General features: G+C 41.1%; 1 protein-coding gene across 8 annotated transcripts in view; it reads left to right on the forward strand.

Moving 5' to 3' along the window:
* LOC105464917 (metastasis associated 1 family member 3) overlaps positions 1-23,675 on the forward strand; it is a 261,198-nt gene that overhangs the window by 180,515 nt on the left and 57,008 nt on the right. For all 8 annotated transcript variants that reach the window (XR_011611651.1, XM_071076627.1, XM_071076621.1 and 5 more), the window contains exons 9-10: positions 7,986-8,174; positions 22,655-22,729. Coding sequence is in view for 7 of the 8 variants with exons in the window: in XM_071076627.1 (XP_070932728.1) it covers positions 7,986-8,174; positions 22,655-22,729 (264 nt within the window). In the remaining variant the exon portion in view is untranslated. The remainder of the gene's footprint in view (positions 1-7,985; positions 8,175-22,654; positions 22,730-23,675) is intronic.

The raw sequence follows: 23,675 nt of genomic DNA on the forward strand, positions 1-23,675 counted from the left end.
CAACCTCAGTGGAATGGAAGAATACTCTCCTGTGGCGGTGTGGGGTAGGGAGTGAATGTTTGCTGAACAATAGTCCAATCTACCCATCGTGTGGTTCTGCTTAACAAAAGATGAGAATTCCACTGCCAAGATTTCCTTGTCAGTCTTTCTCCTAAAATACTGCTTTTTGTCATCTCCATCTGTTATGAATGAGATGAAATGTGACAACACCTTCACTGCTTTTTGGCAGAGAGAACAGCTTGTGCTGGGTTTCTTATGATTTTTACAATTTAGATTTGAATGGATCGTGCAATGTGTATTGGTATCTCTATTGAAAACATGGTATCTTTGCAAAGTATTTAATCTGGAGGGAAGACTTTTAGTTTAGTTTTCTTCTTCTTCTTTTTTTTTTTTTTTTGTTTGTTTGTTTGTTTGTTTGAGATGGAGTCTCACTCTGTCACCAGGCTGGAGTGCAGTGGCCCGATCTCAGCTCACTGCAACCTCTACTTCCTGGTTTCAGGCAATTCTCCTGCCTCAGCCTCCCGAGTAGCTGGGACTACAGGCACGCGCCTTCACACCCAGCTAATTTTTGTATTTTTAGTAGACACGGGGTTTCACCATGTTGGCCAGGATGGTCTTGATCTCTTCATGATCTGCCTGCCTTGGCCTCCCAAAGTGCTGGGATTAGAGGCGTGAGCTACTGCACCTGGCCTAGTTTTCTTTTTCTTTTTTTTTTAAGTATAGGCACTCAACTCTGTGCTCAGCTAATTAAAATTTTTTAATTAATTAAATTTTAAAATTAAAAAATTAATGCTGAGACTGGTCTTGAGCTCCTGCCTTGGCTTCCCAAGGCCTCTCAAAAGCTCTGGGATTACATGCCTGAGCTAATGTACCTGGCCAACTATTTCTTTTCTTTTCTTTTCTGTTTTTTTGGAGACAAAGTCTCACTCTGTCACCCAGACGGGAGTGCAATGGCATGGTCTCTGCTCGCTGCAACCTCCGCCTCCCGAGTTCAAGTGAGTCTCCTGCCTCAGCCTCCTGAGCAGCTGGGACTGCAGGTGCGTGCCACCACACCCGGCTAATTTTTGTATTTTTAGTAGAGATGGACTTTCACTCTGTTGGCCAGGCTGATCTCAAACTCCTGACCTCGTGATCCGCCTGCCTTGGCCTCCTAAAGTGCAGGGATTAACAGGTGTGAGCCACCACACCCAGCCTCAAAATTCTTTTTCTTATTTTAAATTGAGGTGTACATATGGTAACATATATAGAGTGCCCTACAGTTTTTTACACAGCTTAAACATTTTTACCTGTGTGTATATTCGTATAACCATCACTAGATGGTAAAGAACATTACCAGTGTCTCAACAGCTTCCCTTCTGCTCTTCTCCAGTTAGGAAATCATTATTCCGCCTTCTCTCACAATCAATTAATTGTTCATTTTTTCAAACTTCTCTGGCATTTCAAATTTGTATTACCTTACTGATAATATAACCACAAGTCTTTGGTCCTGTGTTATGTGACTGTGTCTTTTCTTAGCTTGTTTTCTTTATTTACCCTACATCTTTTCTACTGGATTTTGTCTCTTCTGTTACAGAAACTGTATTCATGTAAAGCTCTTAAGGGTAAGATTAGACTACATAAAGTCCATTCAAAAGAAACTTCTGTGTGTATCAGAAAGATGGGGTTTGTATGGACTTCTGGCACATAATATGATCCTCTGGTTTCCTTTATGAAGTTGATCAGTTTCAAAGGAATTATTTCCTGGTAACTCCAGAGTGTACACACCTGATGAGTGTTTACTTTCTACACATTGTGACCTTTACTGTACTCTCCTTTGGTCTGTGGTATAAATGTGCGCTTTGGAGGTTTCATAGCTCCTGGTCAGCAGTAATTCTAATGTATTCTTTCTCATTTGATTTGAGACAGTACAGGAGCTCCTCCTCTGAAAGCAAATGGTTCCTTCAGTGTTCAGGAACACAAACTGAACACTAAAGAGTAGAATCTTTGAAACAACGAATATAATCACTTTTTGTCGTAATCACTTGGTGAAGGCTAATATACTACTTCGGTTCTTTGAAGCCTTATTAGGTAACAGCCCATCATCATTTTAAAAAGTACTCCTAAGAAAAGCAATTTCATTCATTTAACATGAACACAAAACTGAAAATCCATTCACGATTTGAGTGGTTGGTGTAGTATCAGCTGAGAAAAATGCACTTAATTCTGTGACTGGTTTCAGGGCCCCTGTTAATTATAAAAATTTCTTTTGGCTGGGTGCGGTGGCTCATGCTTGTAATCCCAGCATTTTGGGAGGCCAAGGCAGGCAGATCGCTTGAGCCCAAGAGTTAGAGACCAGCCTGGGCAACAGGGCAAAACTCTGTCTCTACTGAAAATACAAAAATTAGCTGGGCATTGTGGCATGTACCTGTAGTCCCAGCTATTTGGGAGGCTGAGGTGGGAGGATCACCTGAGCCCAGGAGGCAGATGTTACGGTGAGCTGAGATCATGCCACTGCACTCCAACCTGAGCAACAGAGTGAGGCCCTGTCTCAAAAGAAAAAGATACATTATTTTCATTTTGAGGAATGTTAGCATTTTAAAATATCTTTTAATCTTTCAGTTTTGTCATTTTTTTTTTTTTTTTTGAAACGGAGTCTTGCTCTGTCACCCAGACTGGAGTGCAGTGGCGCCATCTCGGCTCACTGCAAACTCCACCTCCCGAGTTCACGCCATTCTCCTGCCTCAGCCTCCAGAGTAGCTGGGACTACAGGTGCCCACCACCACACCTGGCTAATTTTTTGTATTTTTAGTAGAGACAGGGTTTCACCATGTTAGCCAGGATGGTCTCGATCTCCTGACCTCGTGATCTGCCTGCCTCGGCCTTCCAAAGTGCTGGGATTACAGGCGTGAGCTACTGTGCCTGGCTATTTTATTTTTTTTGAGATGGAGTCTTGCTCTGTCGCCCAGACTGGAGTGCAGTGGCGCAATCTCGACCCATTGCAACCTCCGCCTCCCAGGTTCAAGTGATTCTTCTGCCTCAGCCTCCTGAGTAGCTGGGATTACAGGCACGTGCCACCATCCCTGGCTAATTTTTTGTATCTTAGTAGAGACGGGGCTTCACCATGTTGTCCAGGGTGGTCTCAAACTCCTGAGCTCAGGCAGTACACCTACCTTGGCCTGCCAAAGTGCTGAGATTACAGGTGTGAGCCACCGTACTTGGTCCTGATGGTTTTAAAAATGGGAGTTTCCCTGCACAACCTCTTGCTTTTTGCCTGCTGCCATCCACATAAGATGTGACTTGCTCCTCCTTGCCTTCCACCATGATTGTGAGGCCTCCCCAGCCGTGTGGAACTGTAAGTCCATTAAACCTCTTTATTTTGTAAATTGCCCAGTCTCAGGTATGTCTTGATCAGCAGTGTGAAAACAGACTAATACAGTGTGCTCCCTCTCTGTCTCTCTTTCACACACACAAACATCTTATTGTACTATATTCATCTATTTTCAGACTGTACTTGACTATGGGTAACTGAAACCTTGGAAAGTAAAATCATGAATAATGGGGTCTACTACATTATTTTCAGAGCTGATGTAGAAGTGTGTAAAAGTACATACTACAGCTAAACTGCACAGTCTGTCTAGTGAGGTTAGCTACAGAATTTAGCTGATTCTGAAATTTGCAGAGCAAAAGCTGAAGAACCAAGTTCAATTCTTTTTTTTTTTTTCCCCAACCTCTGCTGCAGAAGAGTGAGAGGAAGTTCACTTGAAAGTTGGAAGTCAATTGTTCCATGGTTGTGACACTTGCAACAAAAGACTACGTGTGGCCAGTGGCCTTTGCTGTGATTATAACTAGGAAATTGATCATGAAATCCCTAGTTTTATTTTGTGGAATCCAATGATTTTTTTTTTTTTTCTTTTTGATGGAGTCTCACTCTGTCGCCCAGACTGGAGTGCATGATCTCAGCTCACTGCTACTTCTGCCTCCTGGGTTCAAGTGATTCCCCTGCCTCAGGGGCGGCCTTAGTAGCTGGGATGACAGGCGACTGCCACCACACCCAGCTAATTTTTGTAGAGACGGAGTTTCACCATATTGGCCAGGCTGGTCTCAAACTCCTGACCTCAGGTGATCTGCCTGCATTGACCTCCCAAAGTGCTGGGATTACAGGTGTGAGCCACTGCATCCAGCACCAATGATTGATTTTAAGTGAGATGTCAACCCTTGTTAAAGCATTTATTTACTGTACCTAAACATGTTTACATGTTCTAAATACTGCTGTTACTCTGTGAACAAATTCATAATCTATACACTTATTATTATCTTGGTTAATAACATCACTGTGTGTGTGTGTATACGTACATATATATACATATTAGTGCATACTTTTGCTAATAATGTTTTCACTTTAATAGATATTAGTTGATATTTGAGCTCTCCTACAGTCTCCTACCAGATAATGAGGGATCACTTAAAAGGTATTTTTAAAAAAATACAAATAAGAAAAGATCTTTCACATACATTCTCATTTGACCCTCATAGGCCTCTGAGGTAGGCAGCATGGATATTTTTCTCATTTAACAAACAAGGAAAGTGAGTCTCAGCAGTTAACTGATGTGTTGCCCCAGGTTCTACAGTTAGCAAATACTTTGTATTAATATCAGTCTTTGACCTAAAAATTCAGCACCCAACTTCCCCTTGTACTTGCCCTACCTACTTCACAGGAATAATGAAGGTAAAATGAATTCAGGGCTAGAAAAATACTTTGAGAGAAACATCACTGCGATTATACTTAGAAAGTATAATTTTCTATGATATTATGGCTCACTCCCCTTCTCATCCCAACTTGTGTGTGAACCCCAGATTTTATGTTGCCTTTGTTCTGTGCTCAACTAAGCAACTAAGTAAGGCAGGGAACAGTGTGATTCTGTTTAAAGTTATATAAGTTACAATTGGTGTAACTGCTATCATTAAGCGAATTGAAAACAGCACAGAAAGGCCAATGTGCAACTAGGCTTCACTAAAGCATAGAGCGAAGCAAGGAAAGATGATCGGATAGGGCATGATAGCCTAGAAGGAAAACGTGGTGTCAGATTTCTGACTGGCACACACAGTTACCTAAGGCACAATGGTGGCAAATCAGAGTTATTTGTTCCACATTATATAAACAGGAACAGAAAATTAATGGGAACCCATGCAGAAGCATCGTGTGACACACAGATCTCTCCAGCTGCCTACAGAAAATATAAACAACAGTGCCCTCTTCATTTTAAAGAATGACTGTACCTGTGCTCATTTTTTAAGCTACACCAAGGATTACCTCTATGCTAAACTTCATTGGCAAAAATACAAACAGCACCATAATTCCTCATCAGACTAATAAACAGAATATCTTTTAGGGTAATGAATTAGATGGATGTGTTTAGTTTTTTTTTTTTTTTTTTTCCTCACTTTGGATTCTTCTGCTTTAAGATTCAAAACAATTTATATTGAGTATTTATAGATGATTCTAAGTGTGTTTATAATAGTAAAGTGTGATAGGTGAATGTAACATATTAAAAGAATTCTGTAGCATCTATCTAGAAAAGATTATATAGTATACAAACTATTCAAGTTATACAAAACCAGTTTTTAGTGTCTTTTCAACTGAGAAGAATTCTATCCTGCACACTTCACCTGAGGTGGTTCATATTTATCTTTCATTTCTGTCAATTCTAGGGAAAGCAGTTCTATTTCTGGATTTTCTGGGGTAGCAACTCCTAAGTGATGCTTTAAAAAACCAAAGCAGTATTAGGTTTCTCTGGTTCTTTTCTAAGGCCACGAGCACCTTCATTCAGCATCCCGGAGCCCTAAGCACCTCCAGAACTGCTTGATCTTGGAGTTAGCAGTGTTCTCATGGGCCATAGTGACAGCTGCAGTGGCATAGCTGGCACTGAGACCTTGACTGGTAGCGGGCTTGGAGATGCACAACTTATGCCAAAAGCTAAATTTTTAAGAGTTCTATTGTTGCATAGAAGTGAAGCTATCCCCATTTGTGAAATTTTTAATAAATAGCAAGAGATACATTGTGTAAAAGGTGCAAGACTTGAAGTTCATGTGTTAGAAGGTCTGGGTGGGGTTGAGAGATGGGGAGAAAAACAGAACTAGTTCTCATTTGGGCAAGAATTAGATCACTTTGCAGCACCTATGTGCTAATCTGCAACATAGGCAGAGCTGATTGTGCTGGTTTTCAGTTTTCCTGTTATACATATAAGTACATGTATGTACATGCTATGAATGACTCTCTTTCCAGTAGGAAAATAAAATAAAAGGTTTTTCAAAACTTGAAGTTTTAGAACCTAGTTATTGTTCTGATTGGAGGAAAATGCCTTCTTTTTTAAAAAATAGGGCATCATTCTGTTGCCCAGGCTGGGGTGCAGTGGCACGATCTCAGCTCATTGCAGCCTCGACCTTCCTGGGCTCAAGTGATTTTCTCATCTCTGACTCCTGAGTAGCTGGGATTACAGGCAATGTGCCACCATGCCTGTTTTTTCTTTTTTCTTTTTTCTTTTTTTTTTTTGTGATGGGATTTCACTGTGCTGCCCAGGCTGGTCTTGAAGTCCTGGGTGCCAGCGTTCTGCCCACCTTGGCCTCCCAAAGTGTTGGGATTATAGGCGTGAGCCACTGTGTCTGGCCAGAAAATGCTTTTTAAGTAAGCTAGACCTAAGTTACTTTTGCAAAAGTAACCTTGAGCCCAGGAGTTCAACGTTACAGTGATTGTGTCTTCTATCTTTTCTCCTTTCAAATTGTGCTTCAAATCACTCTCCCTTGAAATATATAAGAAACCCACAGTGGCCTTGCTGTTCCAAGCAAGCCTGGCCATCTATTCTTTGTCTTCTACAACCTCAACCAAGTTACCATATTAACATGAATATGTAACTTTGTTTTGTTTTGCTTTTTCTGTGCAGCATGTTTATAATTTTGTCTTAAACATCATACTGTGTTCCATTGTTTTCTTTCCATCTTAGTACATGATTCCTTAATCCAACCTGAGAATATTTTTTTCTCACTCTCTGATACATAATCTGTATATGTTTCCCTGGTCAAGGATGGCTGTGCTGTATACCTTGCACAAGAGCTGAAGTGACTTTGATATTTTTATTAATTTTTATTTTTGAAGTAGGCTGTCACTCTGTTGTCCAGGCTGGAGTGCAGTGGCATAAGTCACAGCTCACTGCAGCCTCAACCTCCTGGGCTCAAGCAATCCTCCCACCCCAGCCTCCCGAGTAGTTGGGACTATAGGCGTGCACAACCAGGCTTGGCTAATTGTTTTTTTTTTTGTAGAGACAGGGTCTCACTATGTTGCCCACACTGGTCTTAAAACTTGGGGGCTCAAGTGATCCTCCCACCTTGGCTTCTCGAAGTGCTGGGATTACAGGTGTGAGCCACCATGTGTGGACTGGCTAGACTTTCAAGGTTACAGTGAGCCATGACCATGCCACTGCACTCCAGCATGGGTGACAGAGCAAGAGCCTATCTCCAAAAAAAAAAAAAAAAAAAAAAAAAAAAGGTAAATAAATAAAAATAAAAGAGACTTAATCCTAGCGTTTTGGGAGGCTATAGTGGGAGGATCACTTGAGCCCAGGAGTTCAAGACTAGCCTGGGCAACATAGCGAGACCCCCGTCTCTATATAAAATAAAAAACCAGGCGTAGTGGCATATGCCTGTGGTCCTAGTTACTCAGGAGGCTGAGGCAGGAGGATTGCTTGAGCCCAGAAGGTGGAGGCTGCTGCCGCACTCTAGCCTGAGAATAGAGGGAGACCTGGTGCTCCCCTCCCCCCAAATAAGGGTACAAGTCTGCATTTTCTAAAGCAATAAATGATATCTTAAATAATTATTTAGTAATCTGTTTAAAATTTGTTAAAAATAAGTATATCGTTAATTAAGTACATCATATATTTTAGTGTTTCTATTCTTACATAATGTAGCATGTTTGCATTTCTGGTTGATATTTTCTGTTCATTTTGTTTCTTTAGTTTCACGCTATGGATACATTGTATAGACACAGCTATGATTTGAGCAGTGCCATTAGTGTCTTAGTACCACTCGGAGGACCTGTTTTATGCAGAGATGAAATGGAGGAATGGTCAGCCTCTGAAGCTAGCTTATTTGAAGAGGCACTGGAAAAATATGGCAAAGACTTCAATGACATACGGCAAGATTTTGTAAGTAGAAAATTATGAGTAAAATAAAATGTTGAGATGGGAATATTCTGTTTTAGAAATCTGGTAAACCTTACAGTATTCATTTAGCAAGTTTGTAACTTTTATCTGCTCAAAGTAAAATGAAGGCTAGTCTTGTAAAGGGAGAAATTGATAATTATTCGGAGGACTAGTTGTATTAAGACCCACAATATCAGGCTGAGTATGGTGGCTCACGTCTGTAATCCCAGGACTTTGGGAGGCCGAGGTGGGTGGATCACGAGGTCAGGAGTTTGAGACCAACCTGGCCAATATGGTGAAACCCCATCTCTACTGAAAATATAAAAAATTCACCGGGCGTGGTGGCGCGCGCCTGTAGCCCGAGCTACTCAGGAGGCTGAGAAAGGAGAATCTCTTGAACCAGGGAGGTGGAGGTTTCAGTGAGCCGAGATTGTACCACTACACTGCAGCCTGGCTGACAGAGCAAGACTCCATCTCAAAAACAAAACAAAACAAAAAAATCCCCACACTCTCAGCAAGTCCTGTGTTCTTGGTGTAAACCTTGGCAATATTAATTTATCCTATTTACCTCTCTCTGAGTTCCGAGTTAAAATATGGTCAGCTCTTCTCACCATTTGCACTAAACAGTCTGATATCTGCTTTTAGACTAGTTGTTCTGCTTTAAGCTTTCTGTATTTTTCTAGTTGTCTTACTAATTGTTGAGCCTGAATTTGATGCGGACCCTTAATGAAATGACCTCTGCCAAGCACAGTAGGAGAATTTGTTTTATGGGCTTTTGATCTTTGATTCTTAATGATACAGAGCAATGATCCCCAACATTTTTCGCACCAAGGACCAGTTTTGTGGAAGACGGTTTTTCCATGGACTGGGAGTGGAGGGAGCTTTCAGGATGATTCAGGTGCATTACGTTTATTGTGCAAGTGCACATTTCTATTATTATTACATTGTCATATATAATGAAATAATTATATGACTCACCATAATGGAGAATCAGTGAGACCTCTGAGCTTGTTTTCCTGCAACTAGACAGTCCCATCTGGGGGTGATGGGAGACAGTGACAGATCATCAGGTATTAGATTCTCATAAGAAGTATGCTACCTAGATCCCTCGCATGCACAGTTCACAATAGGGTTTGCACTCCTATGAGAATCTAATGCCGCTGCTGATCTGATGGGGCAGAGCTCAGGGGCCAATAGGAGTAATGGGGAGTGGCTATAAATACAGATGAAGCTTCGCTGGCTTTTCCACTCACCTCCTGTGCAGCCCAATTCCTAACCAGTTCGTGGCCCAGGGATTGGGGACCCCTGAGTATCCTATGCATATTTTTTATTATTAAAATTTTTTTTCCCTCAGCTTTACTGAGGTATAATTGACAAGTAGAAAATACATATTTTCAAGGTATACAGTATGATGATTTGATATACATATACGTTGTGAAATGATTACCACAATTAACACATTTATCACCTCACTTATTTACCCCATGCAGTGGGGTAAATACCAGGTCATCTTGTCTACTATAGTATGTACTGTGTTTTGTCTTTGTGTTTATGGACTTATTGTCTTTAATTAAACTTACGGTTTCTTTGAAATGGTGAAATTTCCATTTGAGATTTTCATAAATAGCTTTCTATGAAGTCATCCTTTATTTTAAATTACAAAAATAGAATCTTTATAGACTATTACATTTTTGATGTGAGTCAGTAGCCTGCCTTTTATGTTGCTGCATCTTTACTGAATTGTTTGACACAAAGTTATTACTTACCAATATGGGTTGATAAATTAAATCCCAGACATGGTAATTAAAACTGTTAGTGTCACTGATAATTTGTTCTTCTGGCAAAACTTCACTCATACTTAACTTGTTACATGCCATGATTTAAATTTGTAGGATGCGCAGCTGAAAATTTAAAATGCATTGGTTTTTAGCTTCAGATGGTCAGAATAACATAATAGTGCAATGTTATTAATATAGCAGTTATAATAGAGCTACAGCTACATAGAAATTACAAAGAATAAAACCTAGTGAATCAAGTCTACACTGTGAGGCTGAATGAAAATTCAAAAAAGATAAAGCAGCCATAAAAAAGGATGAGTTCTTGTCTTTTGTAGGGATATGGATGCAGCTGGAAACCATCATTCTCAGCAAACTATCTCAAGAACAGAAAACCAAACACCGCATGTTCTCACTCATAGGTGGGAATTGAACAATGAGATCCCTTGGACACAGGAAGGGGAACATCACACACCGGGGCCTATTGTGGGGAGAGGGGAGGGACAGCATTAGGAGATATACCTAAAGTAAATGACAAGTTAATGGGTGCAGCACACCAACATGGCACATGTATACGTATGTAACAAACCTGCATGTTGTGCACATGTACCCTAGAACTTAAAGTATAAAAATAAAAAAAAAGATAAATAAAACCTGCAGATCTGATAAAGGAGTAGGAGGTGAGAAACACCGAAAGTGAAAATACTTTTCCCTGCGCCGAATGTAATACCTTATTCTATGTTCTAGTGTTATTTACTGAGTACGAGTAACATGCCAGGCCTGCAAAAAGGCACTAGGCATGCAACAAAAATTGAATGTGGTCCTTGCTTCAAGGAATTAATTCATAGTTAAAATCAAGAGATTGAAATATACCCCCAAGTAAAATATAATTAATTATTTCTGTCAGTACATAAACAAGTATATAGGAATATTAAAAAGGATTCAGTGTGCCAAAGTGGGAGAGGCTTGATGGAGTTAACTGGCATTTCCTCTGGGTCTCTAATAGGTAAAGAGAGAAAAGAGCAGATAGCAAGGTAAACACTGAGCTGTGAAACTTACAGCACTCCTAGGCACTTAACACAGGACTAGAAGATAACTCTGTGAACCGTAGGTTAGTGCAGTATACTTGAACATAGAGGCTGGCATCAGTATCAGATAAAATTAACAATGAAAATGAGTATAACAGTAATAATACTGTTAGATGATTTTTTTGTTGCCTTTATGGTCTAACAAAATTACAGATTTGTAGCATGGTATATATTAGTTTTTCTTTCGTTTTACCCTAGCTTGTTTGAATAGAAAGCTTATTGAAACATTAAGTACTAGGGAAGATGAAGAAATACACATCAGATTGGGCCTCCAAGATTGTGACTTTGACAGTCACACTTCAGAATGGGCCAGCTAAGGATACTGCCATCCCTGCTGTGATGAGAAACCATTAGGTAGTAGGAAGCTACCATTCTGCCTGTGGCTCCAATGTGCTGTCTCTCCCTCAAACCCCACCAGCAGGGTGCCTTTAGTACCAAATCTGTCTGTCTTGCCAGTGCATCTATGGTGCAACCTAAATTATACCCAGAATCTTAGATGCAAGGGAGTCTGGGAAATGTGGATTTTAACCCTGGAGACTGCCCCCTAGGTGGTGGTTGTTGGAGGGCCAGTCCGGATTAGATTTCTTGTATTTTGGAGACTGGAATTGGTTACTTGTGTCAAGTAAAAGAAACAGGATAGAATGTCAGAGTGTTAAACTGCTCAAAGGGTTTTGTGCTTTTTGTGGTAGGTAGTGTTTTTAAACTTATCATCCCCTCTTTTTCTCCATACTTAAAAAAGTAATATATAAACTTAGTAGAAAATAAAATGCAAATAATGTTATTTCCTATAATGCCATCACAGGTACATGATGTTGTTGGGGCAATGTATTTCTTATGACATGAAGTTTTAAGAAGTGTCCTTTTAGAAATTGTCAGGTAGTGTATGCAACAAAAAGTCTCCTGGGCCTCCTCTGCTTAAATACTAGACCTTTACCTGAGCACTGAGCAACTGTGTCATAATGGTGAGTTTTTTAAAGTGATTTCATCCCACTACCCAAAAGTGATCATTGATTATTTTCTGCTTCCAGTGTCTTAGTTTTCCCAAGTGAATGAATATATTATTTAATTTTTTATTTTATTTTATTTTATTTTTGAGACGGAGTCTCACTCTGTCGCCTAGGCTGGAGTGCAGTGGCCGGATCTCAGCTCACTGCAAGCTCCGTCTCCTGGGTTTATGCCATTCTCCTACCTCAGCCTCCCGAGCAGCTGGGACTACAGGCGCCTGCCACCTCGCCCGGCTAGTTTTTTGTATTTTTTAGTAGAGACGGCGTTTCACTGGGTTAGCCAGGATGGTCTTGATCTCCTGACCTCGTGATCCGCCCGCCTCGGCCTCCCAAAGTGCTGGGATTACAGACTTGAGCCACCGCGCCCGGCCGAATGAATATATTATTGTGTATTTGTACATTTAAGAACAAATTGTGTAGAAGGCACATATTTGGGTATAGATATTTTTATATTTAGTGTTTAGTGATAGCTTTATTCCAAAGCTTAATTTAACTTATTTCAAAATTTATACGCAGTAAAATTCACTCCTTTACAGTTTTTTACAGTTAAAGTTCTGTGAGTTTTTATTAATGCATACTCCCATAACCATCACCACAGGCTGGGTGTGGTGGGTCACACCTGAAATCTCAGCACTTTGGGAGTCTGAGGCAGGAAGATCGCTTGAGCCCAGGAGCTCAAGACCAGCCTGGGCAACATAGTGAGACTCTGTCTCTTAAAAAAAAAAGAATAGTCTGGGCGCAGTGGCTCATGCCTCTAATCCCAACACTTTGGGAGGCCGAGGTGGTTGGATCACCTGAGGTCATGAGTTCGAGACCAGCCTGGCCAACATGGTGAAACCCCATCTCTACTAAAAATACAAAAAAATTAGCTGGGCATGGTAGTGCAGGCCTGTAATGCCAGCTACTCGATAGTCTGAGGCAGGAGAATCACTTGAACCCAGGAGGTGAAGGTTGCAGTGAGCTGAGATCACGCCACTGCACTCCAGCCTGGGTGATAGAGCAAAACTTCATCTCAAAAAAAAAAGGCTGGGCATGGTGGCTCACACCTGTAATCTAAGCACTTAGGGAGGCTGAGATGGGCAGATCACTTGAGGCCAGGAGTTTGAGACCAGGCTGGCTAATATGGCAAAACCCCATCTCTACAAAAAAATACAAAAATTAGCCGGGCCTGGTGGCACATGCCTGTAGTCCCAGCTACTTGGGAGGCTGAGGTACAAGAATTGCTTAAACCCGGGAGGCAGAGGTTGCAGTGAGCCAAGATCGTGCCACTGCACTCCAGCCTGGGTGATAGAGTGAGACTCTGTCTCCACAAACGAACAAAACTCATCACCACAATCAAGACACAATACAGTTCCATCACCTCTTCCGTCAAGTCTCCCCTTTTATAGTCAACGATACCCTAGCCCTAACCCTGGCAACCACTGATGTATGCTCCATCCCTATAGTTTTGCCTTTTTCTGAACACTGTGTAAGTAGAATCATTTAGTAGTATGTAACGTTTTAATTTGGTTTATTTTACTTAACATAATCCATCTGGTATTCATCAGTGTTGCTGCATATATCAGTAGTTCATTTTCATTACCTATTCCATTGTGTGAATGCACCACAATCAGTTTATTCATTCACCTGTTGAAGGGCATTTGAATTGTTTCTGATTTTTGATGATTATGGATAAAGTTGCTGTAAACATTTTGTATGCTAGTTTTAGTGAATGTAAGTTTTTGTTTCTCTTGGGAAATATGAGCCATGGGGTTGCTGGGTCTTACATGATAACTGTATGTCTAACTTTATAAGAAATTACCTTTGTTAGCTTTATAACATATCACTGTAGCCAGACTGAACCACGTTTTCCAGAATTCCCTTCCCGGTATGTTGCCCTTTAGGGTGGGCCATGAGAAATTCTAGTGCAGGATTTGGAGAACAGAAGTGAAGCACCAGCCATTTTTGTAGCTCATATGTGTTCTTGTTTATCTGCTGGCCCACTTTGTTGGCATGAGGCAATGTTGGGACTGCAGTTGCTCTGTCTTCCCTAGAATCCCCCTTCGTCATCTCTGACTCCAGGGCAAGGTGTGTGTGTGTTTAGCACCATGAAGAAAGCCTTAGTTTCTGCAGAGCATGCATACCATCAGGGTCAAAGGCAGTCACTACTTACAAGGGTTTTTCCCATCCTTGTAGGCTCCAGGTTGTGCTGTCATATTTTGCTAGTTTGAATGCAATTGATACAGCCACTTTGGAAAACAGTTCGCTTATCAGTCAGGATTTAGTTAGAGAAACAGGACCACTAAAACAGATGTGGCATGATCATAGCTCACTGCAGCCTCAAACTCCTGGGCCCAAGTGATCCTCCTGGCCTCAACCTTGCATATAACTGGGACTACAGGCATGTTGTACTACCATGTCTAGCTAACTTTTTTTAAATTATTATTTTTTTATATAGATGCGGTCTCACCATGCTGCCCAGGCTGGTCTCCAACTCCTGGGCTCAAGTGATCCTCTTTCCTTGACCTCCCAAGTTGCTGGGATTACAGGCTTGAGCCACTGCACCTGACACATTATTGTCATTTTTTAAAAAGCCATTATAATAGGTTTGTAGTAGCATTTCATTTCGGTTTTAATTTGTGTTTTCCGTGAAGACTAATGATAAGCATCTTTTCATGTGTATCATTGCCCATCATATGTCCTTGATGTGAAATGGTTTTCAAAATCTTCTGCTTATTTTAAAAGAGGGCTTTTTTTGTTTGTTGATTTTGAGAGTTTGTTATGTATTTTGAATTCAAGTTTTTTTTTTTGTAACATTCTGTCCTAATATGCAGCTTTTATATATTCACCTTGTACTCTGCAGCCTTGTGAATCTCTTGCAGTAGTTATAGTCGGTTTTTTTTGGTAGATTCTTTGAGACTTTCTACATAGATAGTTATGCTATCTGCACATAAAGGGCAGTTTTTGTTTTTATTTCCATCTGTATGCCTTTTATTTTTATTTATTTTTGCCTTATTGCACTGGCTAGTATTTCCAATGTAGTGTTCAAAAGAAATGGTAAGAGCAACATCCTTTTCTGATGTTAGGGGATCTTAGGGGAAATTCATTCATTTTTTCACTATTACATGTGAGATCAACTGTAATTTGTTTTATTTTTGTATGTGTCTTTTAATGAGCAAATTCCTTTCTATTCTTATTTTCTGAGAGTTTTTTTAAAAAATCATGAATGATGTCAAATTTTGTAAGATGTGTTTTATGCATCAGTTGTGATTATAGGATGTTTATCTCTTTTGATAATGGTGAATAACATAGATTAACTTATGATTGTTGAAAACAACCAGTGTTCCTGGCTATCAGTTCCACTTGGTCATGAGACATCGTTTTAATAAAATGCTGAATTTGATTTCCCAGTATTTTGTTAAGCATGTTTGCATCTGTGTTTTTGAAATTTATCTTTTTGAATTGACAAACTAAGACTTAATATATGTTTATTATGTGGAGCATGTTGTTTTGAATCTATGTTAATGATTAATACAGAACTTTTCATTTCCTTTTATTGTAATATTTTTGGTTTTATTTCAGGCTAATGATGGCTACTTAGCATGAGTTGGGAAGTATTCTCTTTTCTGTTTTCTGGAAGTGTTTGTGTAAACTTATTCCTTAAATGTTTGGTTGAGTTCACTAGTGAAGTCATCTCCTTTTGGAAGGTTTTAAAACTGTGAAGTCATTTTCTTTAATAAATACAGGTCTTTTATTGTTACCTCTTTCTTCTTGAGTGATTTTGGTAGTTTGTCTTCCAAAGTATTTCTCCCTTTTATCTTAAGTTGTCTAGTTTACTATTATAAAGATGTTTATAATAGGAGTTTAGAGTATTCTCATGTTATGCTTTTATGGTCTGTAGCATGGATTTGTAGTTACATCTACTGTCTCGTTCCTGATACTGATAATTTGTGTGTTTTTTTAATCTTTTTTCCTGATCAGTCTGGCTAGGAGTTTATCAGTGTTGTTGAACTTTGCAAAAAACGAACAAACAAACAAAGAAAACCCAGCTTTTGGTTTGATTGACTTTGCTCTATTTTCTATTTCATTGATTTCTGCTTGTATCTTTATTACTTCTTTCCTTTATATTGCTTTGGACTTAATTGCTTTTTCTTTTCCTAGTATCTTATGATTGAAGCTTAGGGCTACAGATGTGGTAACACACCCTGTAGTCCCAGCTACTTGGGCCTTGGGAAGCTGAAGCAAGAGGATCACTCGAGCCTGGGATTTTGAGGCTGCAGCATGCTGTGATCATGCCTGTGAATAGCTACTGCACTCCAGCCTGAACAGGATAGCACTACCCTATCTCAGTTAAACAAACAAACAAATAAAAAAAAAGATTGAAGCTTACATCATTTATTTGAAACCTTTCCTCCAGTATAAGCACTTAATGGCAGTACAACGGTGAATTCAGCTTTGCTTGAAAAACTCTGCTGTTCCTTAAAACATATTTCACATTTTATATAATTCACTTTTTTCCTTTTCTTTTTCAGTGCTGTAAAGTTGTCTCTCTATCTGATGTACCTAGTTTCTGATGAGAAGTTCCTATGATGTGATGTTTCTTTTTCTTTGTCTTCAAAATTTTCTGTCTACTTTTGGTTTTTAGCATTTTTACTTCCACAATGTGCCTGAGTATGTTTTTCTTTGTAATTATTCTATTTATAATTCTCTGAGCATCCTAGAACTGTTTTTTTTGTTTTCCGTTAAGTTTGAATAATTCTTAGCCATTTTCTTTTTAAACATTTTTCTTTTCTTTTAAAAATTTTTATTTTTAGTTTTTGCTGGCTCATAGTAGGTGTGTGTAATTATGGGGTACATGAAATTTTTTAATTTAAATTTTTGTTTGTTTTTTTTTTTTGGAGACGGAGTCTCTCTCTGTTGCCAAGCTGGAATGCAGTGGCGCAGTCTTGGCTCACTGCAACCTCTGACTCCCGGGTTCAAGCGATTCTCCTGCCTCAGCCTCCCGAGTAGCTGAGACTAGAGGCACACGCCACCAGCCCCAGCTAATTTTTGTATTTTTATTTAATTTAATTAGTTTATTATTATTTTTTTTTTTTGAGACAAAGTCTCACTCTGTTACCCAGGCTGGAGTGCAGTGGTGCAATCTCTGCTCACCGCAACCTCCACCTCCCGGGTTCAGGTGATTCTCCTGCCTCAGCCTCCCGAGTAGCTGGGACTACAGGCACGCGCCACCATGCCCAGCTAATTTTTTTATTTTCAATAGAGACGGGGTTTCACTGTTGGCCAGGCTGGTCTTAAACTCCTGGCTTCAAGCAGCCTGCCCGTCTTGGGCTCCCAAAGTGCTGGGATTATAGGCGACCACCACCAGCCCCAGCTAATTTTTGTATTTTTAGTAGAGACCGGGTTTCACCATGTTGGCCAGGATGGGCTCGATCTCCTGACCTTGTGATCTGCCTGCCTCAGCCTCCCAAAGTGCTAGGATTACAGGCATGAGCCATGACACCACAGCCTATGAAATATTTTGATACAGGTGTGCAATATTTAATAATCACCTCTTGGAACATCTCACACACACACACACACACACACACACACACTCACTGAAACCTAATAGTTAGAAAACTGCATTTTAACTTCATTCCTCTTTTTAACTTTTTGTTGATTCTGTGTCTTATTGTACTATGTCTTGGAAAGTTGTAGTTATTATTTTTGATTGGTTCATCATTCAGGCTTTCTACTTAAGACTTAAGTGTAGTTTACATACCACAATTACAGTGTTACAATACTCGATGTGTTTTTCTGTGTACTTACTATTACCAGTGGGTTTTGTACCGTCAGATGATTTCCTTTTGCTCACCGACATCTGGTTTTTTTTCTGATGAAAGAACTCCCTTTAGCATTTCTAATTGGACAGGTCTAGTGTTGATGAAATCCTTCAGCTTTTGTTTGTCAGGAAGTCTTTATTTCTCCATCACGTTTGAAGGATATTTTCACTGGATATACTATTCTTGGGTAAAGGTCTTTTCCTTCAGCACTTTAAATATGTCATGCCACTCTCTCCTGGCCTGTAAGGTTTCCATTGAGAAGTCTGCTGCCAAACGTATAGGAGCTCTGTTATAAGTTACTTGTTTTTGCTGTCTTGTTGCTTTTGAGGTTCTTTCCTTATCTTTGACCTTTGGGAGTTTGATTATAACCTTATTGAATATTGATGTTGATATTTTTCTCCAGGTTTGGGAAGTTCTCTGATATTATCCTTTTGAATAATCTTCTTGCCTCTCTTTCTCTACCTCTTCTTTAAGGCCAGTAACTCTTAGATTTGCTCTTTCAAGGCTATTTTCTAGATCCTGTAGGCGGGCTTCATTGGTTTTATTCTTTGCTTTTTTCTCTCCTCTGAGTGGGTATTTTCAAATAACCTGTCTTCAGGCTCAATAATTCTTTCTTCTGCTTAATTAGTTCCACTATTAAATGACTCTGATGCATTTTTTCAGCATGTTAATTGCATTTTTAACTCAAGAATTTCTGCTTGATTCTTTTTATTTCAATCTCTTTGTTAAATTTGTCTGACAGAATTCTGAATTCCTTCTCTCTGTTATCTTGAATTTCTTTGAGTTTCCTCAAAACGGCTATCTTGAATTCTTTTTTTTTTTTTTGGAGACAGAGAGAGTCCTGTTCTGTTACCCAGGCTGGAGTGCAATGGCATGATCTTGGCTCACTGCAACCTCTGCCTCCCGGGTTCAAGCAATTCTCGTGCCTCAGCCTCCCAAGTAGCTGCGAGTATAGACATGCATCACTATGCCTGGCTAATTTTTTTTGTATTTTTAGTAGAGACAGGGTTTCGCCACGTTGACCAGGCTGGTCTCGAACTCCTGGCCTTATGTGATCCTCCTGCCGTGGCCTCCCAAAGTGCTGGGATTACAGGCATGAGCCACTGTGCCCAGCCAGCTATTTTGAATTCTCTATCTGAAAGGTCACATGTCTCTGTTTTTCCAGCATTGGTCCCTCCTGACTTACTTACTTTGTTTGGTGAGGTCATGTTTTCCCGGATGATCTTGATGCTTGTAGATGTTCGTTAGTGTTTGAGCATTGAAAAGTTAGGTATTTATTGTAGTCTTCACAGTCTGGGCTTGTTTGTGTCCATCCTTCTTAAAAAGACTTTCTAAAGGACTTGGGCCCCAAGCCCAATATCACTGTGGTTTTTGCAGACGCAAAGTACTCGCTTGGTGGTCTCGGATTAGATCCAGAATTCTCTGGATTACCATACAGACTCTTGTTCTTTTCCCTTTCTCTCAAAGAAACAGTGTCTCTCCCTCTCCCTCTCCCCCTCCCCTACTCCCCCATCCCCTCCCCTCCCCCACTCCTCCATCCCCTCCCCTCCTCCACTCCCCCACTCCCCCTCCCCCCCGCTCCCCTGAGCTACCTGGAACTGGGGTGTGGTGATGCAGGCACTCTTGTGGCTACCACCACTGGGACTGTGCTGGGTCATGCCTGCCATAACTGCTCACTTGCTACCACCTATGCTAACTCAAGGCCCTAGGGCTCTACTATCAGCAGGTGCCAAAGTGAGACAGGTTTGTGTCCTTCCCTTCAGGACAGTGAGTTCCTCCAAGCCCCGGTGAGTCCAGAGATGCTGTCTGAGAACCAGAGATTGGAGTCAGAAACCTTAGAAATTTATCTGATGTTCTGTTCTACTGTGACTAAGCTGGGACTCAAACCACAATATAAAATCAATCCTGCTTTTCCTTCCCCTTTCCACAGGCAGAGGGGCCTCCCTGTGGACACCACCACCCAGCCATGATTGGGGGTGGGGGGTAGTTCTGCCAGGCCACCTCCAGTGTACACTTAAAGCCCAAGGGCTCTTCATTTCAGTCAGCTGGTGGGGAATGCTGCCTGGCCTGGGATCACCCTTCAGGGAACTGGGCTTCTCTCTGGCCCAAGACAGGTCCAGAAATGCGGTTCAGGAGCTGAGGCCTGAACCTCATTTCTCTGGGGACCCCAAGAGCCTGCTTATTCCTCTACCCCACTGTGGCTGAGCGGTACCTAAGGTGCAAAACAACAACATCCCTTTACTTGTCTATCTTCTTAAACAGAAGAAGCCTTTTACCATAGCCACCTATAGCTGGGAATGTGCTGGGTCACACCTGTAGTCAGCACATCTCAGAGCCCAAGGCCCATGGTGTACTACCTGGGCATTGCTGCTGGTTACTCGGGGCCCATGGGCTCTTTAGTCAGCAGCTGATGAATCTTGCAGGGACTGGGTCCTTCCTTTAAGGCGGCAGGTTCCGTTTTGTCCAGATGGTGTCTAGAAACGTGTCTAGGAGCTAGGACCTGCAATGGAGGCCTCACGACTCTGCCTGGGGCCCTATCCTGCTGCGGCTGAGCAGGTATCCAAGATGCAAGACAAAGTCCTCTTTACTCTTCACTTTCCATCGCTTAAGCAGAAGGAAGGAGATGTTTTTGCCCCTGAGCTGTACTGCCTGGGTTTGGGAGAGAGGTGGTGCAATCACTCCTTTAGCCACCCTGGGTGTCTCCCTAGGTCACGTGCCACCCTAAGTCCTCTGGCTCTGAGTCCAGCCCAGCCCTAGGAATTGTTTAGGAGTTGAAGTCCTTGTGTAGCTAGACTGTCTTCCAAGTTTACCTAGGTCCTCAGAGCACTTCAGCCCATGGTCACCAGGCTTGTTGAGAAACTCAAGTTCCAACCTATGGGATGGGTGATTATCTTCTGGCTAGGTCTGGTACAGATTCTCCCTCCTTGCACAGGTACTGGCTGACCCCAGCATGGGTTTATTCTCTGCTGTCACAGGGCAGCACTAAGTTCAATGTAAAGTCCCCTAGTCACTGTGATGTTCTTCCCCCATATGCACAGACTCTGGCACTGCAAGGCCTCTGCCAGGGGATGGGAGGGGGGTGGCATCAGCGATTCAAGACTGTCTGTCCTGCCCTCCTCATCACTTCTTTCAGCAGGGTGCAGTGACTCATGCCTGTAATCCCAGCACTTTGGGAGGCCAAGGCGGGCAGATCACGAGGTCAGGAGATCGAGACCATCCTGGCTAACATGGTGAAGCCCTGTCTCTACTAAAAAACAAAAAAATTAGCGGGGCGGGTTGGCGGGCGCCTGTAGTCCCAGCTGCTTGGGAGGCTGAGGCAGGACAATGGTGTGAACCCGGGAGGCAGAGCTTGCAGTGAGCCGATATCGTGCCCCTGTACTCCAGCCTGGGCGACAAAGTGAAACGCCAAAAAAAAAAAAAAAAAAAAGAAAGACTGTCTCTCCAGGCCGGGCGTGGTGGCTCAAGCCTGTAATCCCAGCACTTTGGGAGGCCGAGGCGGGCGGATCACAAGGTCAGGAGATCGAGACCACAGTGAAACCCCGTCTCTACTAAAAATACAAAAAATTAGCCGGGCGCGGTGGCGGGCGCCTGTAGTCCCAGCTACTCAGGAGGCTGAGGCAGGAGAATGGCGGGAACCCGGGAGGCGGAGCTTGCAGTGAGCCGAGATCGCGCCACTGCACTCCAGCCTGGGCAACAGCGTGAGACTCCATCTCAAAAAAAAAAAAAAAAGAAAGACTGTCTCTCCTACCCTCCTCAATGCTTCTTTCAAGGATATGCAGAGACCAAATGACACACAGTCGTAGCTGCCATCTTTGGAAGCTGAAGTAACTCAGGCTAAAGCTATTTAAATACCGTTTCTAAAATAGTGCTGCAGCCTCACCTGTAGCTTGAGAACTTTCCTGAGTAAGTCATGAAATGTTATCAGGGCTGGTCACGGTGGCTCATCTGTGATCCTAGGACTTTGGGAGGCTGAGATGGAAGGATTGCTTGAGCCTAGGAGTTCGAGACCAGCCTGGGCAACATAGGGAGACCCCCAACTCTACAGAAAATAATAAAAAATTAGCCAGGCATGGTGTCACACCTATAGTCCCAGCTGAGGAGGCTGAGGCAGGAGGACCACTAGACCCTGGGAGGTTGAGACTGCAATGAGCTATGATCATGCCACTGCATTGCAGCCTGGGTGACCCTGTCTCTTAAATAAAAAGAGAAAGAAATGTTATCAGTTATGATGTTTATATTTTTTAGTAAAATTTATAAATGGAATGAGAAATGGAATGTATTGTGTTAGAGTCTCTTACTGAATATGACTTGTTTGGGGTACCGTTTCCTAAGGATTAATTTTAAATTTCTCAAATATTCTAGAATGAATCTTCCATATGGATATTTGCTTCATTATTTTAAAGAAGTGGTTTTTAAGGATCAGGTGTGATGGCTCGCACCTGTAATCCCAGCACTTTGGGAGGCCGAGGTAGGCAGATCACCTGAGGTTAGGAGTTGGAGACCAGCCTGGCCAACATGGTGAAACCTTGTCTCTACTAAAAATACAAAAAATTAGCCGGGCATGGTGGCATGTGCTTCTTTCTAATCCCAGCTACTTGGGAGGCTGAGGCAGAATTGCCTGAACCCAGGAAGCGGAGGTTGCTGTGAGCTGAGATTGGGCCACTGCACTACCTGGGCAACAAAGTGACAGTCTGTCTCAAAAAAAAAAAAAAAAAAAAGTGGTTTTTAAAGGAAAGTACTTTCTATAGTAGCTTATTTTCATCTCATTTTATTGCATGTTAACATAGATGATATATTGATTTTTTTTTTCAGCTTCCTTGGAAATCATTGACTAGCATCATTGAATATTATTACATGTGGAAAACTACTGACAGATATGTGCAACAGGTAATTTTTTTCCTATTGCTACCAATGTGGTTGCATTAAAATTAACTTTGTTTATATTTTAATATTTTTTAGCAATGTACTAATTTTAAATTTGTTTACCTTACTTTTCCAGACTACTTTAAACTATATGATTTCATATCTTTAGGATATTATTTAAGATTTTAATCTTAATATTTCCTTGATTTCAGCATGAATTACGATAAATATTTTGGAGAGATACCACTAGAGGGGCATTATTTTTCTTGCATTTGACTGGTACTTCATCTCTTTGTAGTTCATGGCACTGATCAAAGATGTGATGCTAACACAAACCTCTTGAACAAGTTATTTTTATGAAGAATTGAGAATTTAGACCAATGTCATCAGCCATATAATTAGATATATTTTTAAAGATCTTCTGAAACTTCTTTACATGACATTTGTGTGGCTATACCCCCGAAATCCTTGACCATAACTGTAGTAGTCTTACTAGTGTGGTGTTTTGGTACTGTACATAAACTTTTTCTTAAATTTAATTGTTGAGTCCTTCTCAAATATCCTAAATTCAGGTAACTCTCAATTACTTATTTTTTAAATAATGTTACCTCTGGGGAATGGTACATTTTCCCAAAGTGACATCAGCCAATACTTGTGTTATATTTGTATAGGCACATATTAGAACTGATAAAGAAGCAAATATATTTAACACAGACATTATTTTTCCTATATATGTAGGTTATACAGTGGCAAGTATTAGATGCTATAAAAAAATTTTATGACTCACTTTTAAAATATCATAGTGAGCTGGGTGTGGTGGTGTGCACCTATATTCCCAGCATTTTGGGAGACCAAGACAGGAGGATTGCTCAGCCCAGGAGTTCATGTCCAGCCTGGGCAACATAACAAGACCCCATCTCTAAAAATAAATGAAAAATTGAAAACAAAAAGTACCATGGTGAATTGTTGA

Source organism: Macaca nemestrina, chromosome 13, assembly GCF_043159975.1.
Source record: "Macaca nemestrina isolate mMacNem1 chromosome 13, mMacNem.hap1, whole genome shotgun sequence".
Lineage (NCBI taxonomy): Eukaryota > Metazoa > Chordata > Mammalia > Primates > Cercopithecidae > Macaca > Macaca nemestrina.